The sequence below is a fragment of the Phyllopteryx taeniolatus genome, chromosome 18 (assembly GCF_024500385.1).
Source record: "Phyllopteryx taeniolatus isolate TA_2022b chromosome 18, UOR_Ptae_1.2, whole genome shotgun sequence".
Lineage (NCBI taxonomy): Eukaryota > Metazoa > Chordata > Actinopteri > Syngnathiformes > Syngnathidae > Phyllopteryx > Phyllopteryx taeniolatus.
Window position 1 is genome coordinate 16223763 of NC_084519.1, and position 12907 is coordinate 16236669.

Here is a 12907-nt window from a genome sequence, read left to right on the forward strand (position 1 = left end):
TGCTGGCTGTAAAAACAAAACCTGTCGCGGGGTTGGAGACTCTGCAGCCGTCGTGCCGGCTGCTGTTCAGCGGGCAGGCGGCAGCTGTTAACCACACGAAGGTGTACAAACAGTCCTCGATAGCGGAAATGAGGGTTGGGCGAGAGTCCTGAGAGGGGAACAAAATATTTAACGCCAGCCTTTGAAAGAAAATATACTTTTGAAGGGGAAAAATATGCATTGATTTTCCATTTTGGAATAATGCTGTGACATAAAATGTAGAAAAAGCGAAGCGCTGTGAATAAATTCCAGATGCACTGTACATCACCTTTGCGTCAACATCAAATCGACAGCGGCGACTTACAAGTCGGTCTTTGTCACACTTGAAGCGAATGACGGTGCTCCTGTTGCGCACTCCGTCGGGACAGGCCTGGCCGCCGCCGTACTGCAGCTTCAGCACGCTGCGGTCCCACGTGGGGCCGCTCGTCACCTGCCCCAGACTCACGTACTCGCCTCCCACCTTCGCGCAGGACGCGCTGCCGGAGGGACATTTCCACGAACCTGCCGGAAGGTCAGCTTTCATTTAAAGGGGATACACATTGCGGAAAAGTGACGTTTGACAAATGGCGGTGTGTGTGTGTGTGTGTGTGTGTGTGTGTGTGTGTGTGTGTGTGTGTGTGGAGGGCCTGCACTCCCCCATCAAGTTCAATTCATTCTGTTACGCGGCAGAATGAACATGTCGCCATTCATTCATAGAGGAGCATGACGATGCCGCAGTCAAAGTGAGAAAGACGCACCTCCCTGCGGCACCAGTGACCTGCAGACGTTGATGTAGAATCGCTTGTCGGTGTCCTCCGTCGAAGGCGTCACTTCCCAGTTTTGGGCCTCCGTGGCCAGGGGTGAGAGGTCGTACGAGTGGCCCGCACCATCACTAGGGAAAGGAACAGCCCACCATTAACTACAGAAGGAAAGCAGAGACCCGAGGTGCCAAATAACGTGCTACATTTCATTAAGTACATTTTTGGATAATTTGTACTTGCCAGCGTAGTTGCAACCTGGCAGAAATCTATATTCACTTTCTATATTACAAAAAAGAACAGCTACGGTATGCCATGCCCCGTCATCAGTGTTTTTCAGTAATAACACATAACAGTATTGCATCTACATGCGGTTAGAATTATATCATCACATTATTATAAAATTCTATGATTAATCATCTCTGCCTGATGAGCTTATTGTGCTGTTTCATGAGCATAAACAAAGTTTTTGTGGCTGAATTTGCCTTAATTTGTTATTTGATACAAACAAATATCATTTGAATGAAAGTGACATTACTATTTTATAATATTACCCGTTTGACGTTTTTGCACTGATTGTAAAAAAAAAAAAAAAACCTTTAAAAAAAATAAAATAAAAATTCTCACCAGTAACACACAAACAGTGACGCATTTTATGCGACAATAAAATGCATCAAAGATGGAGCTGCTTGAGAAGCATCTTACTGGTATGAGCAGCTGGTGGTTTGCACAGGGACGCATGCGAGTGCGGTGGGCCAGCTGAACAGGTAGGTGCAGTCCGTAGTCTCCTTAATGAACTCTGGTGCTCCCTTAGGAGAGAAAAAAAATGCACCATTTTAAGGCGTGATTTATGAACCTCCCAAATAGCGGGTTGCACGTGCAGTGGTGGCCGTGTTGCGCATGATTTACTGAGACTGCGATCTTTATACTAAGAAGTCTTCCGAGCAAACGACTGCACATCAGCACAATATTCTGTTTATTTTCACCTTTCCATAGTGACTTCAAGTAAATGGAGTGCTTCAGAGAAGCGGCGAGGTCTGCAGTGATGACCAAGCGGTTTGTTACCTGCAAGGCCGCTTAATTAGACAATTGTTCGCGAGGAGGACCAAAGCCGAGCACACGAAACATCCCGACAGCTCATATCACGTATTTAACATAAGCAGTTACAACCATTTTTAGGGGGTGGTGGATTTTTTTTTTTGTGAGCGTTGACCGTAACTCGTAATTAAGTAGAAGAGTTGCGACGGAAGTGTGGAGCTTACAGGGTGCATTTCCGGGTGGCAGGAGAAGTAGATCTCTGTGGATCGCTGGGAGATTCTGTGGCATGTCTCTCCGTTGGTGTAGTTCAGGATCAGCTGATCTCCCACGTAGCTCAGCAGCTGGTTTGCCATTCCTGCAAACCAGCCAACCGCAATTACACAAAAGCCAGACGGCAAAGATATACGACAAACTGGGATGCTTTGTTGTCGTCTGGCACCTGCTATCTTGTGGTTGCTTCCGTCCACCTGGCACGAGGAGACGACGTCGCTGCCCGTGTCTTTGTCGGTGCAGACGCCCCTCTGGAGCCCGCCGCACACCGACAGGTGGTAGATGTACTTGTCGCTCCTCACTGGGTAATCTTTGCCCTTCAGGGAGCTCAGGTTGAACTCGAAGCCGCTCCTCGGGTCGCGGACGCGGCACTCGTCACCTAAAGAGGACCCACGGGCGAGCACGAGCCTTTGAAAACCATCCACCTTTTCTCATTGCTACATTACTTAAACACACTGCGCACATTATTTTCATTGCATTACTTTCGAAAATACACCGGAAGTACCAGGACTTCTCACAAACCGTAGGAAAATAACAATTACTACTTTCCTAACAGCCATTTATCATGCTTTTGACTCATCAGTACATACGGTAATGTAAAAAAACAAAACAAAAAACATATCCCAAACGATTCATTTTCAGTTGGGTAGTACTTTACCGTTTTCTAACCTTTTCATTTTTTATTTTTTATTTTTTTTATTTAAACAAACAAATATATATTTAAGATACACATTTTAGAACAGTAAATTGCCTCTTATTCTTTGACTACATGCGTACACATGTCAATGCAGTAGTATAAAATATGTATATATGTAAACTATGCTAACCACGCCCGCACAATTCATTAGTGATTCGATCGCCAACTGCTATCGAGTTCGTTGCCATGTTGGCATGCTCCCGTGTGGTGATGACAATACCTTGGGACTTCCTGATGGGACAGGCCACGGACGTCCGCCAGATGAAGACGTACTCGCAACCGTCCTGCCGGTCAAACATGGGGGAGCCCTGGAAACAAATAAACAAACACACACACACACACACACACACACACAGTGTCTCTCGCCAAGCCCTATTTCTTTTCTAGAGGCGAACGTGGCCAGGAAGAACGTTGCAGAACACTCACTGGGCTGTCGTCACACAGCAAGATGATGCGCGTGGAATAGCGCGACGTGGCGCCACACTTGTCCCCGTTGTGGTACAGGACGCTGATGGAGCCGTCCTCCGCCACCTGCGGGCTGGCCTGGACCAGACCGAGGCTGTAACCGATACCACCAATTACGCCGCACGCACCCAAAGGACCCACTGCATGGGAGATGCATTTTGTACTTATTAGATTTAGATGGCGCCTTTCAAGGTACACAAAGAATCTTAATAACTCCTGGGGCTAATTCAATTTAAATGCGCGCGTGTGTGTGTTGATGTTACTAAAGTCAGGCACCACTATTCTCAACAGATGCGCCGCTCACTGACCGGGACAGTCCTTCAGAGGGGGGAGGGGTTTGCAGACGTTGATGTAAAAGCTGCGTGACTTGACAGCGTCCGTATCTATGGCAACCCAGGGGCTGTCCTCGCCGCCTCGGACCAGGTGACTCAGGTCGTACTCGTTGCCGTGGGAATCTGAAGGTCACACAAAGGCACGTTTCATTTAAGAAGGCGGACAAATCTCCCGAGCTCCTCCGTGTCCGTACCGATGACGCGGCAGTCCACCGGCGCGGGGACGCAGGCCAGCGCGGTGGAGAACTCAAAGAGGACGTCGTGGACCACGTGGGTGGGAAGAGTGTTCAAGTTCTCCCGCAGCAGCTTCAACGAGCCAGGGTGCGCGTTTGGATCGCACACGAAGTTAATGGTGAAGGTGTCCCGAGTTGCTGGAAAGAAAAGAAGGAAAGTCTCAAACCAAAAACACACGTTTAACACAGGGGTGGGGTTCTTCATTTTCCAACAGGGAAAGATTGCAAAGTTTAATACAAAGCCGTAAATTGTGTTCTTTTAATAAGCTGCTACTTGTGTAGAAAGGGTACATTTTGTTCCAAACTGCAAATCATGTTCAACAACGTTAAAAGTAGTCATATTCAAATGACCTGTGGAATCGTCCCGGGGTCCCTTGTATGTGAGTTTGAGGAGGCCGTCCGTGGAGTACTGCAGGGTCTTCTCCACGCCCACCACGCTTACGGGATGCCCGTCTTCCAGCTCGCAGCCCGCCATTCCCGCACCGCAATCCGCCATCTCGGAGCAGATGTTCACCTGCGAGGCGTCACGGACCAGGACCGAGCGTTGAACTTCTCAAACGTAGCAATGAATTCAAGAACCGATGCGTATAGAACAAGTGTCGGTGTAAATTATGGCGGCTGCATTTGTTCTTTAATCTGGCTCACCAAGCATTTGCATTATCAGGACCCTTTGACGCGTGTAATATCAACTTTGCACATTTTTCTCCTAAAGTTGGTTACATTCAAATGTACTTCATTCATTTTTGTAATTATCTCATTTGATCAGTTTTATTAGAAAAACATTACTTAAATTTGACTTAAAAACCAAATGTGGCCTTTGAGCACAAGTTTGCCCACCCCCCGCAAAGTGTGTATATTTAAAAGGAGATTGTGTGTGTGTGTGTGTGTGTGTGTGTGTAAATTTAGAAATAAGAAGGACAAAGTCCAGTGCGTAATATCAAGTGTGTGCCTATTTATAAATTGACATAGTTTTGATATTTCATCTCTAACTATACTTATACACAAGTATCTTAGACACCTTCGTACTTTGCGCTCTGAATGCAATCTTAATCCTTAATAAAATGCTTTACACATGTAATTGTGTATTATTATCTATGTTTACATTGACTTCTGCAAAAGTGTGACACAACCAAATAACCGCAGGAAAAATCCCAAGATGCGTCTTACCAGGAAGTCCTTTCCATTGGCTTTGGTCTTGTATCCGGCCTCGGAGGCTAGCGGCTGCAGGTTGAACTCCAAGCCGCTGTCCGGATCCATCACAGCACAGCTCTGAAATGGAAGCACATTGGTCACTTTGCAGGTTGTGGCCTTAAAATAAACCCCAACAATCGGATTTCCCATTTTCATAGATTTTTTTTCCTCCCCTTCAATTATAGAAAAAGTCAATTACAATGATGTTTTTGTTTGTTCCCTTTCTGTTCTGTTCAATTTTGTTAGTGTAAGCAGTGCACATCAGCTAAAATAGGCAAAGAAAGATATGAATTCAAATCGTCTTGACTAATAAACTCAACCTAATCGCTCAAACGGCTCACGTCATTCTTGGTCGTGGTGATGGCGCAGGCGGCCCTGGTCTCCCATATGAAGTTGGCGGTGCAGTTCTGGTACAAGAGGAATCGCGGGCCCATTGACTGCACGCCGACGAAGACCGACAACAACAACAACAACAACAACAAAGTGACACGGAGAATGTTGCGCTAGGCCCCGCCCATTCAAAGTCTTTCCACTGACCAGCGTTCCCCTGGTGCACACCAGGTGGATCCGGGTGGCGTACGTCAGCTTCAGGCCGTCGGACTCGCAGGGGTCGCCGTCCGTGAATTCCAGCAGCAGCCGGTCGCGGCCCTCGATGACGGGTCCGCGCTTGGAGACGCCCATGTTACTTACGGATACCTCTTCTTTTGGAAAGCCCTGGAAAATGTCATTGGCTTAAAACATGTGATACAACTCTCAGTATGAAGCACACGCGTACCTGCGTGGTCGTGTACTTCATCTGGCAGACGGACGCGTGGCGCTCGCAGCCCGTAACGGCGTTGATGGGCCGACATATGTTGATGTAGTACTTTCGCAGGTTGGCGGTGTCGGACAGGTCCATGGCCTGCCAGTTGACGCCAGACTGCGTGCGAGACAAGCTGCAGACAAGAGGAAGAGCGGAAGTGAACAACTAATAAACTGCGAACGGCGAGCAACGCAACGTAAGCTATGTAAAGTGCAAATCCAAAGATAGAGTTTGCCATATAGTCTAATGTTCAAATGTTTGGCGTCACTTTTTCCCACCAATGACAACAAAATTAAGTTAATCAGAAATAAAGTCTAGACACTGTTAATTTGGTAAAAATGAAGTGCTTTTCTTTAAATAAAAAAAAAAGGGCATTTCTAAGAGACCCCCAATTTTTTGAACAGTAATGTACTGTTTTATATGTTTTCATGGAAAACGACAGTTTAGGGTGTAAACTATTATTACAGGCAAGTGAAGTCCGAATATTTTTAGGAGGGCATCTAATAGTTGCGCATTTTCGATATTTGCGTCAGGGCTGTGTCCCTAATCGAAGCAAATAGCAGGGCTTCACTGTATTCAAATGACGGTACCTGGACAGGTCATACTGGTCCAGCGTGTTGGGATCAGTCACCAAACACTCGTGAGGCCTTTCGGGACATGCGTACGATGTATACCAGTGGAAGTTATACGTGTATTTGTCTTCCACCTGCACCCAAAAGAATAGCATTCGAGAAGCTGCTAGTCAAAACATTCGGCAAGAACAAAAAGGTACAGCGGGCCGACCTGAAACTCGGGATTTCCAGCGCCGGCTTCAGGGTCACAGAGGAAGGAGATGAAGGTGGACCGCAGCGTGTGCTGCTCGTTGTTGTACTGCGAGCCGTTGTTGTACGTCAACTGGATCAGGCCGTCGTAGTAAGACAGCCGCGAGTTTGCCTCCCCCAGACTCCAACTGCTGCAATGGCGAGAGAGAAACATCCACATGAAGACAAGGGTAGACAAAGTATGGCCCACGGGCACGTGTATATATATGTGTGTGTGTGTGTGTATATGTGTGTGTGTATATATATATAAATATATATATATATATATTTTTTTTTTTGTTTTTTTTTTTAACTCTGGCCCACTGAGCATTTTTGCATTATTAATTTTGCAATTCTTTTTAAATTACTAATTAAAATGTATTCAAATGTATTTATTCAAATAAATAACTGGATAAAGAACGTATGCTAATGAATAAAATAAAAGCATTTGTAAAATAAAAATATATTTTTTTAAATTACTTAATTCAAAATGTTCAGTTAATCCTAATTAAATTAGTGATAAATAAAATACAAATTTATGAAATGTAGTCAGTATAATAATTGGGGTATAAAATATTTCAGGTGGTGCCGATCCGATCAAAATATATGAAATCAGGTGTGATAATGTAATTTTCCGATAATCAGTATCAGATAAAAACCAGATTTTTAAATTATCCTAATTTTTAAAGGTCCCAAAGCCACAAAATAATCCTGAGGTAAAAATATATTGCCAAACAGAAGAGCAATAGCTGAGTTTGATTTCATACAATTTCATGTTTAAATTCATGTGGTGGAGCGAAAAAGACGAGGTAAAAAAACAAAACTAAAAAAATCCTTTTTGTGTTCACCACTGATATGCTACAAAATGATTTTATTTGTGTAAGTGGTTTCAACCACTGCTGCAATAGATTTATAGTCACATAAAAAGTTAGCACGTTGACAAAAAAAAAAAAGATTAAAAATAAATAAAAATAAATCCTTGGAACCTCCCTAAATATATTGAAATAAAATATTGTTGTTTCGTTCTTAAACTTAAAGTCATTATCATGAATGCTACAATGGTATTTTAAACCCTGCAATATTATACGACTGTAGAATCCCATACAAGGGGATTGAGTTTTTTTCCTCAATCATGACACACTTAAATTTGAAAGCACACATCAGTGTACGGCACATTCTTCTTGAAAAGTGTGCACTTGGGACAAAAGTACAAATTCATTAAGACCCAATAACTTGAGAATTTGCATTCAATAGATTTTGTTTTCTTTACCTTTTTTCGACCTGGCAGGCACCGGCCTTTTCAGGACAGGTGGCGGCTTTGACCGGGCCGCACACGTTGATGTAGTAGTCGTAATTGTCGTTGGTCAAGTTGTAATAGCCGCCGTCGGCCTTGGTGAGCGGCGACAAGTCGAAAGAGAAGCCTGGCGAGTGAAAACATGTAGTCGCTTACTTTCAGCTCATCCAAACTGAGACTTGGCGGCGTGGACGCATTTTCAGCGGCGTACCAGCCTGCAGGTCCTCCACCTTGCAGTTGTCCCCTTGCGTCTTGGAGAGGACGCACGCGGCCGCGGTGTACCACTCCAGCTCGTACACGCAGCGATCCGATGAGACGCTGCGGAGGACCGGGGCACTCTCCAGATCTCCTGCAAGAGAGACAAAACTTTGAATAATTCCTTTGTCATTTGATTTTTCGATAAGTGAAAGCGGAAACATCAGATTCAAATCACAAATCTGAGTTTTCTGCTTTGCATTTGAAAGCCGCATCACCTAGCCTTACTCATAATTTAGCATGACGATCATTAAGCCCACCTGGTTTGCACTTGAGCGTCAGGATAGTTTGAATCTTTGTGGTTTTGTGGCTGCAAAAGTCTCCGTCAGTGTACACCAGTCTGATGTCATTTCCCTTTTCAGTCTTCTGTGGGGAAGACAGGAAGCTGCCCAGGTTGATCATCTTGTGCTCTTTGTCTGAAACACAAAAACAGCACCAAAGAATAAAGCTTGGTTTCAATATATGGAATGTAAAAGAGGTCGATGACAACTTTTGGGTGCTCCTGTGTGTTCAATAGTGGGCGGATTGACAATTAGGAGTCTCTTCTTACCTACGGCACAAATGGCGGCGTTCTCCGGGCAGCCGGCAGCACCTCCTGCCTGGACGACTTTGTGGCAAACGTTAAGGTAGAAGCGCTTCAAGTCCGACTCCGGGGATTCGACATCCACTGCCTCCCAGTTCCCGTTCAACTCTGACCCTGGAACGAAAGGAAAAGATATTTTACTTTAGATTTCCAACCGTAACACCCACATAGCTACGACATCGTTACAATGTCGTATCTACGTTTTTAGTAGATAGCTGGGGATAGGTTCCACAAAGGGTTAAAAAAAAAAAAAAAAAAGAATACAAAATGACCAGGTCAAGTGTTCACTAAATTGAATTTATCTTTATGCACACTCACCAGGTAAGCGCGTGAGGGGCGAAAGGTCATAATGCTTGCTGCCATCCGTAACCCGGCACAGAAGATCCTCCTTCTCCTTGACGCAGGCGTACGCGGTCTGCCAGTTAAAGTAGTACGTGCAGTCCGTCTCCCCGACAAACGCCGGCGCCCCCACACCGCCATTGGCTGAGCAAAAAAAAAAAAACACCACAACCCAAATAAGGATTAGCGGGTGGCGCCGGAGATCGACGCTGGACTGAAGCTTCTCACATGCATTCCTGTTGCACTCAAAGTTGATGATGGTCATCCTCTGGAAGCCCGTGGAGCACCGGGCGCCGTCGGGGTAGATAAGAGTCAGATCGCCGTCTGAATAACTGAAAGAAAGGGAAGACGTATTCAAAATTAACTCCCAAAAAAAAATCCAATAAAATAAATACAAGTTTCTGTAACTGAATTGTTGAAATCATTGACCGTCGAAATGGTTTGAATCAGTTAATTAAGTTGTGTAATATGATAGGATGAGTTCAATTTGGAAAATGTCTCCAATGGGATTTTTCTTTTTCTCCACAGAAAATGTGAACTTTTGGGAATGTGAAAAACAGTTGCCCGGATGTCCTGAATGAAATGAAGATTTGGAAGTTGGAATTGTGTGAAATAGTTATGTGGAAGGAGCAGAAGGCAAAAAAAATAGCAAAACTGAATAATAAAGAATAACCTGTGTGTTGCCAAAATGTTATGTTCACACACACAAAAAGAGGCCCGTTCTGACATATATTACAGAGAGAAAACGCAAATTACCGCAGCGTCTGGTTTTGGTATCTCCCGGCCACCTTCTTGACGTCGTCCGTCTTCTTCACCTGGCAGGAAGAAACAAAGTCTCCCAGGTTGCTGCATTCGTCCGAGGGCACTTTTCCGCACACGTTCAGGTAATAAATGTAGCTTTCCGTCCCGTCGCTGTTTGAGGAATGGGCATAGTAGGGATGGTCTGCGGCTAGACACAAACACACAAACACATTTGCAAAGGTCATCGTGGCTGGACAATCGATCGATTTGAGTTTATTCATCAGGCCATCTTTTTTAAAATTTTTTGTTTTATTATTATTAATAAAAAGCATTTGTATTGCTTGCATGTGTACTGCTTGCACTAACGACATGGCTGCGAACAAAGAAGCGCTCGTTAAAAAAAGCGCGAGGCACAGTGTCGACAATTCGTCCGACACTACTCGCGGCGATTTTTCAAAAAAAGTGACGAGTGACTTTAATTCCCACAGAGAGACGGAGTTGAGTCACGTTGGGAAGTGTTGACCCAAGATGTGTGCTTCCAAGCCGCAAACATTTTGCTGTGGTCGCCTTGCCTCACCCGAACAACAACTCTACGTGAGAGGAAAAAAAAAAAAAGGTGTGAGAGCTGGAGGGCGTGCGACGTTACGGTTAAGTAAGAGCTTATTTTAACGCTATCAGTTTCAAATTTTTTTATTTATTTATTTCAATTATTTCTGTGGAAGATGATGCAAGTTAATATTTTGGGGGTGGAAAAAAACTTTCAAATCTTTTTGGGGTATCAGGATCCCAGAAGGGGGGGGGTGGGGGGGGGAATAATAAATCAAAAAATAAAATCAAAAGCAAAACTTGTCATTTGTTTTTCCAAGGAGTTGCCACCGTTTGGACAACTTACAGCTCAAGGTGAGCGCCGTCAAGTCGACGGCGATGTCATGCTGCTGGCTGGTGAGTTTGCACGTGTGGCTCTCCAAATAATCCCTGTGGCAGGCGTACTCCGTCGCCCATTCCACCTCGTAGCGGCAGTTGGCCTCCGCCGTCATCTTGGGGGCGCTGTTCTGTGACCGGAAGAACACACATGGAGTCACACACGCGGTATCGAACACGGCACGTATACACGTGAGCGTAACCGACCGAATGTCTGCTCGACGGACAGATGAAGGTGATGGTGACGGCGGGAGAGTGTCCGTTACAGAAGACCGGAGGAGTCACGTCGGCGCTCACGCTGTACTGCAGCCTCAGTCTTCGCAGGGCGGCGAGCAACAGAGGACACCGGGGAACGACTCATTGAAAGTACTGACCAAGAAACCAATGCTACAATACAGTTACAAAATAAATAAATAAGGAGGAACTTCATAACTTAACTACTGTAAATAACTGCCCCCTACAGGATTGGAGTGGAAAATTTTACTTTTTTTTTTTTTTTTTTTAAATCAAACCTGTCAGACAGATGTTTTAGATTGTGTGGCTTTGGAACTCCAGACTCGTTGAGGCTACCTGTCGTTGGATAGGAGCTCTAAGGGCTTGGCGGGAGAGCCCATGTTGTAGCCCACGTTCTTGGTGACCAGGCAGGCGGCAGAACCTTCCGGACAACGCGTTTCTCTGCCACCTGATGGAGCGCAGAAACGTGTGACTTTGCATGATAAAACCTCACGAGGATACAGTTGTGTTCTGAATAACAGCAGTGTGTTGAAAATGCATTTTTTGTTTTTAGGCTTTAACTAAGAATTGTGGAATGTGGCTGGAAGAAGGCGATGTGGAGCAGTTGTCAGAAAGTTGTCCACGCTGCTATTGTTCTAAACACAACGCCATTCCAGCGCATTGAGGGCGACTGACTGAGACTGCGGCAAATGTTGACGTAGAAGTCGACGTCGTCGTCGCCATCGTCCACCAGGTAGCCGTCGCTGACTTTGATCAGCGGGCTGAGGTCGTGCTTCTTACTGTCGGAGTCAAAGGCGAAGCAGGGCACCTGCGCAAAAACAAACACACAAACAACAACACGCACAAACAAACGCGCGGCAGTTAGGTTACCGACTGCGTCTAATCGTTCATTGATCTTCTTGTCTGTCAAAAGCGGCGTAACCTCTTTGTGCGGTTTGAACTTGTCGCTGCTGCAGGCCACGTAGGTCCTCCACTCAAAGTAATGCACGCACTGGGACACGGCCACAAACTCCGGCGTACCCTGCAGGCCGCAAACACAACAGTTAAAGGGGACATACTGCATGAATCGAACTTTAAGCTTGCTCTTGCGAGCCAAAATTTGAAGGACGCATGAGCCTGAAATACGTCGGCAGCAAAGAAAGCCACAGAATCCGCCCGGCATCCGATTAATTGCGACTTGACAAGTCTTGCCATTTTACGTTTGCAGTTTCAAGATAGTGTGACATTCGTTTTTGAAAGAAAGTCCCGTTTTTTTTGGTTTAGGGCATGCAAACCTGGCAAGTTGGCAACCCATCAGTAAGCTACGGTGCGGAATGCAGCAGAAGACATCTCGTGAGGCAAGTGTCACGGATGGCGATCCCAATGGAGTCAGGGATTTCGTTTTTGTCCAAAAGATAAGAGACACAACAACTATGACATCTAAGTTCGACCTCACTATAAATCGCGCAAAGACAGTTAACAGTTTAGCTCACCAACAGCTGGTCAATGGATTATGCATTAGGCTCATGTCACGTTTTCCTCATCGGGACATTACTTTCTTTTTATATATTTTTTTTTTCCTTCCAAGTCAGCCGCTTCTCGTTACAGCTTTATTACATTTGTCAGTCTTGTGCTTTTTTTTTTTTTTTTTTTTTTTTAAAAAGGAACCGTGACAGAACATCATCTTCTGCAAGCGTGACTTTCCAGTCCCCGACCGTTTCTCGGCTTGGCCCACGAGACAACGCGAGGCAGGTTTGTTCTGCAGGAGCAGAAAGTGGCAGGAAGTGACGGATGCCGCCGAACCGCAGACTCCCACGATCGCCAGCAAAAAACCTGCGACACTTGCTCGCTATTGTTGCATCCGTTTCCTCTTATTGTGGCCAAGGCCATGTTAAGAGTTCAAACAAGTTGGAGCACCCTTGAAGATCAACAATTGATGCATTGAGGTTATCTACTC

At 45.3% G+C, this 12907-nt stretch overlaps 1 protein-coding gene across 1 annotated transcript in view; it reads right to left on the minus strand.

The window, feature by feature from the left end:
• Window positions 1-12907, minus strand: part of igf2r (insulin-like growth factor 2 receptor) — a 29148-nt gene that overhangs the window by 10568 nt on the left and 5673 nt on the right. Inside the window, exons 4-32 of the mRNA XM_061753789.1 lie at window positions 11894-11992; window positions 11647-11779; window positions 11308-11419; window positions 10945-11053; window positions 10709-10868; window positions 9832-10024; window positions 9304-9407; window positions 9055-9219; window positions 8704-8850; window positions 8414-8569; window positions 8110-8247; window positions 7875-8025; window positions 6588-6756; window positions 6395-6510; window positions 5778-5937; window positions 5540-5716; window positions 5344-5439; window positions 4979-5080; window positions 4163-4325; window positions 3773-3949; window positions 3555-3701; window positions 3208-3386; window positions 3002-3089; window positions 2254-2463; window positions 2039-2169; window positions 1482-1585; window positions 777-910; window positions 344-540; window positions 22-148 (exon numbers count right to left, since the gene is read on the minus strand). Coding sequence (XP_061609773.1) covers window positions 22-148; window positions 344-540; window positions 777-910; window positions 1482-1585; window positions 2039-2169; window positions 2254-2463; window positions 3002-3089; window positions 3208-3386; window positions 3555-3701; window positions 3773-3949; window positions 4163-4325; window positions 4979-5080; window positions 5344-5439; window positions 5540-5716; window positions 5778-5937; window positions 6395-6510; window positions 6588-6756; window positions 7875-8025; window positions 8110-8247; window positions 8414-8569; window positions 8704-8850; window positions 9055-9219; window positions 9304-9407; window positions 9832-10024; window positions 10709-10868; window positions 10945-11053; window positions 11308-11419; window positions 11647-11779; window positions 11894-11992 — 4144 coding nt within the window. The remainder of the gene's footprint in view (window positions 1-21; window positions 149-343; window positions 541-776; window positions 911-1481; window positions 1586-2038; window positions 2170-2253; window positions 2464-3001; window positions 3090-3207; window positions 3387-3554; window positions 3702-3772; window positions 3950-4162; window positions 4326-4978; window positions 5081-5343; window positions 5440-5539; window positions 5717-5777; window positions 5938-6394; window positions 6511-6587; window positions 6757-7874; window positions 8026-8109; window positions 8248-8413; window positions 8570-8703; window positions 8851-9054; window positions 9220-9303; window positions 9408-9831; window positions 10025-10708; window positions 10869-10944; window positions 11054-11307; window positions 11420-11646; window positions 11780-11893; window positions 11993-12907) is intronic.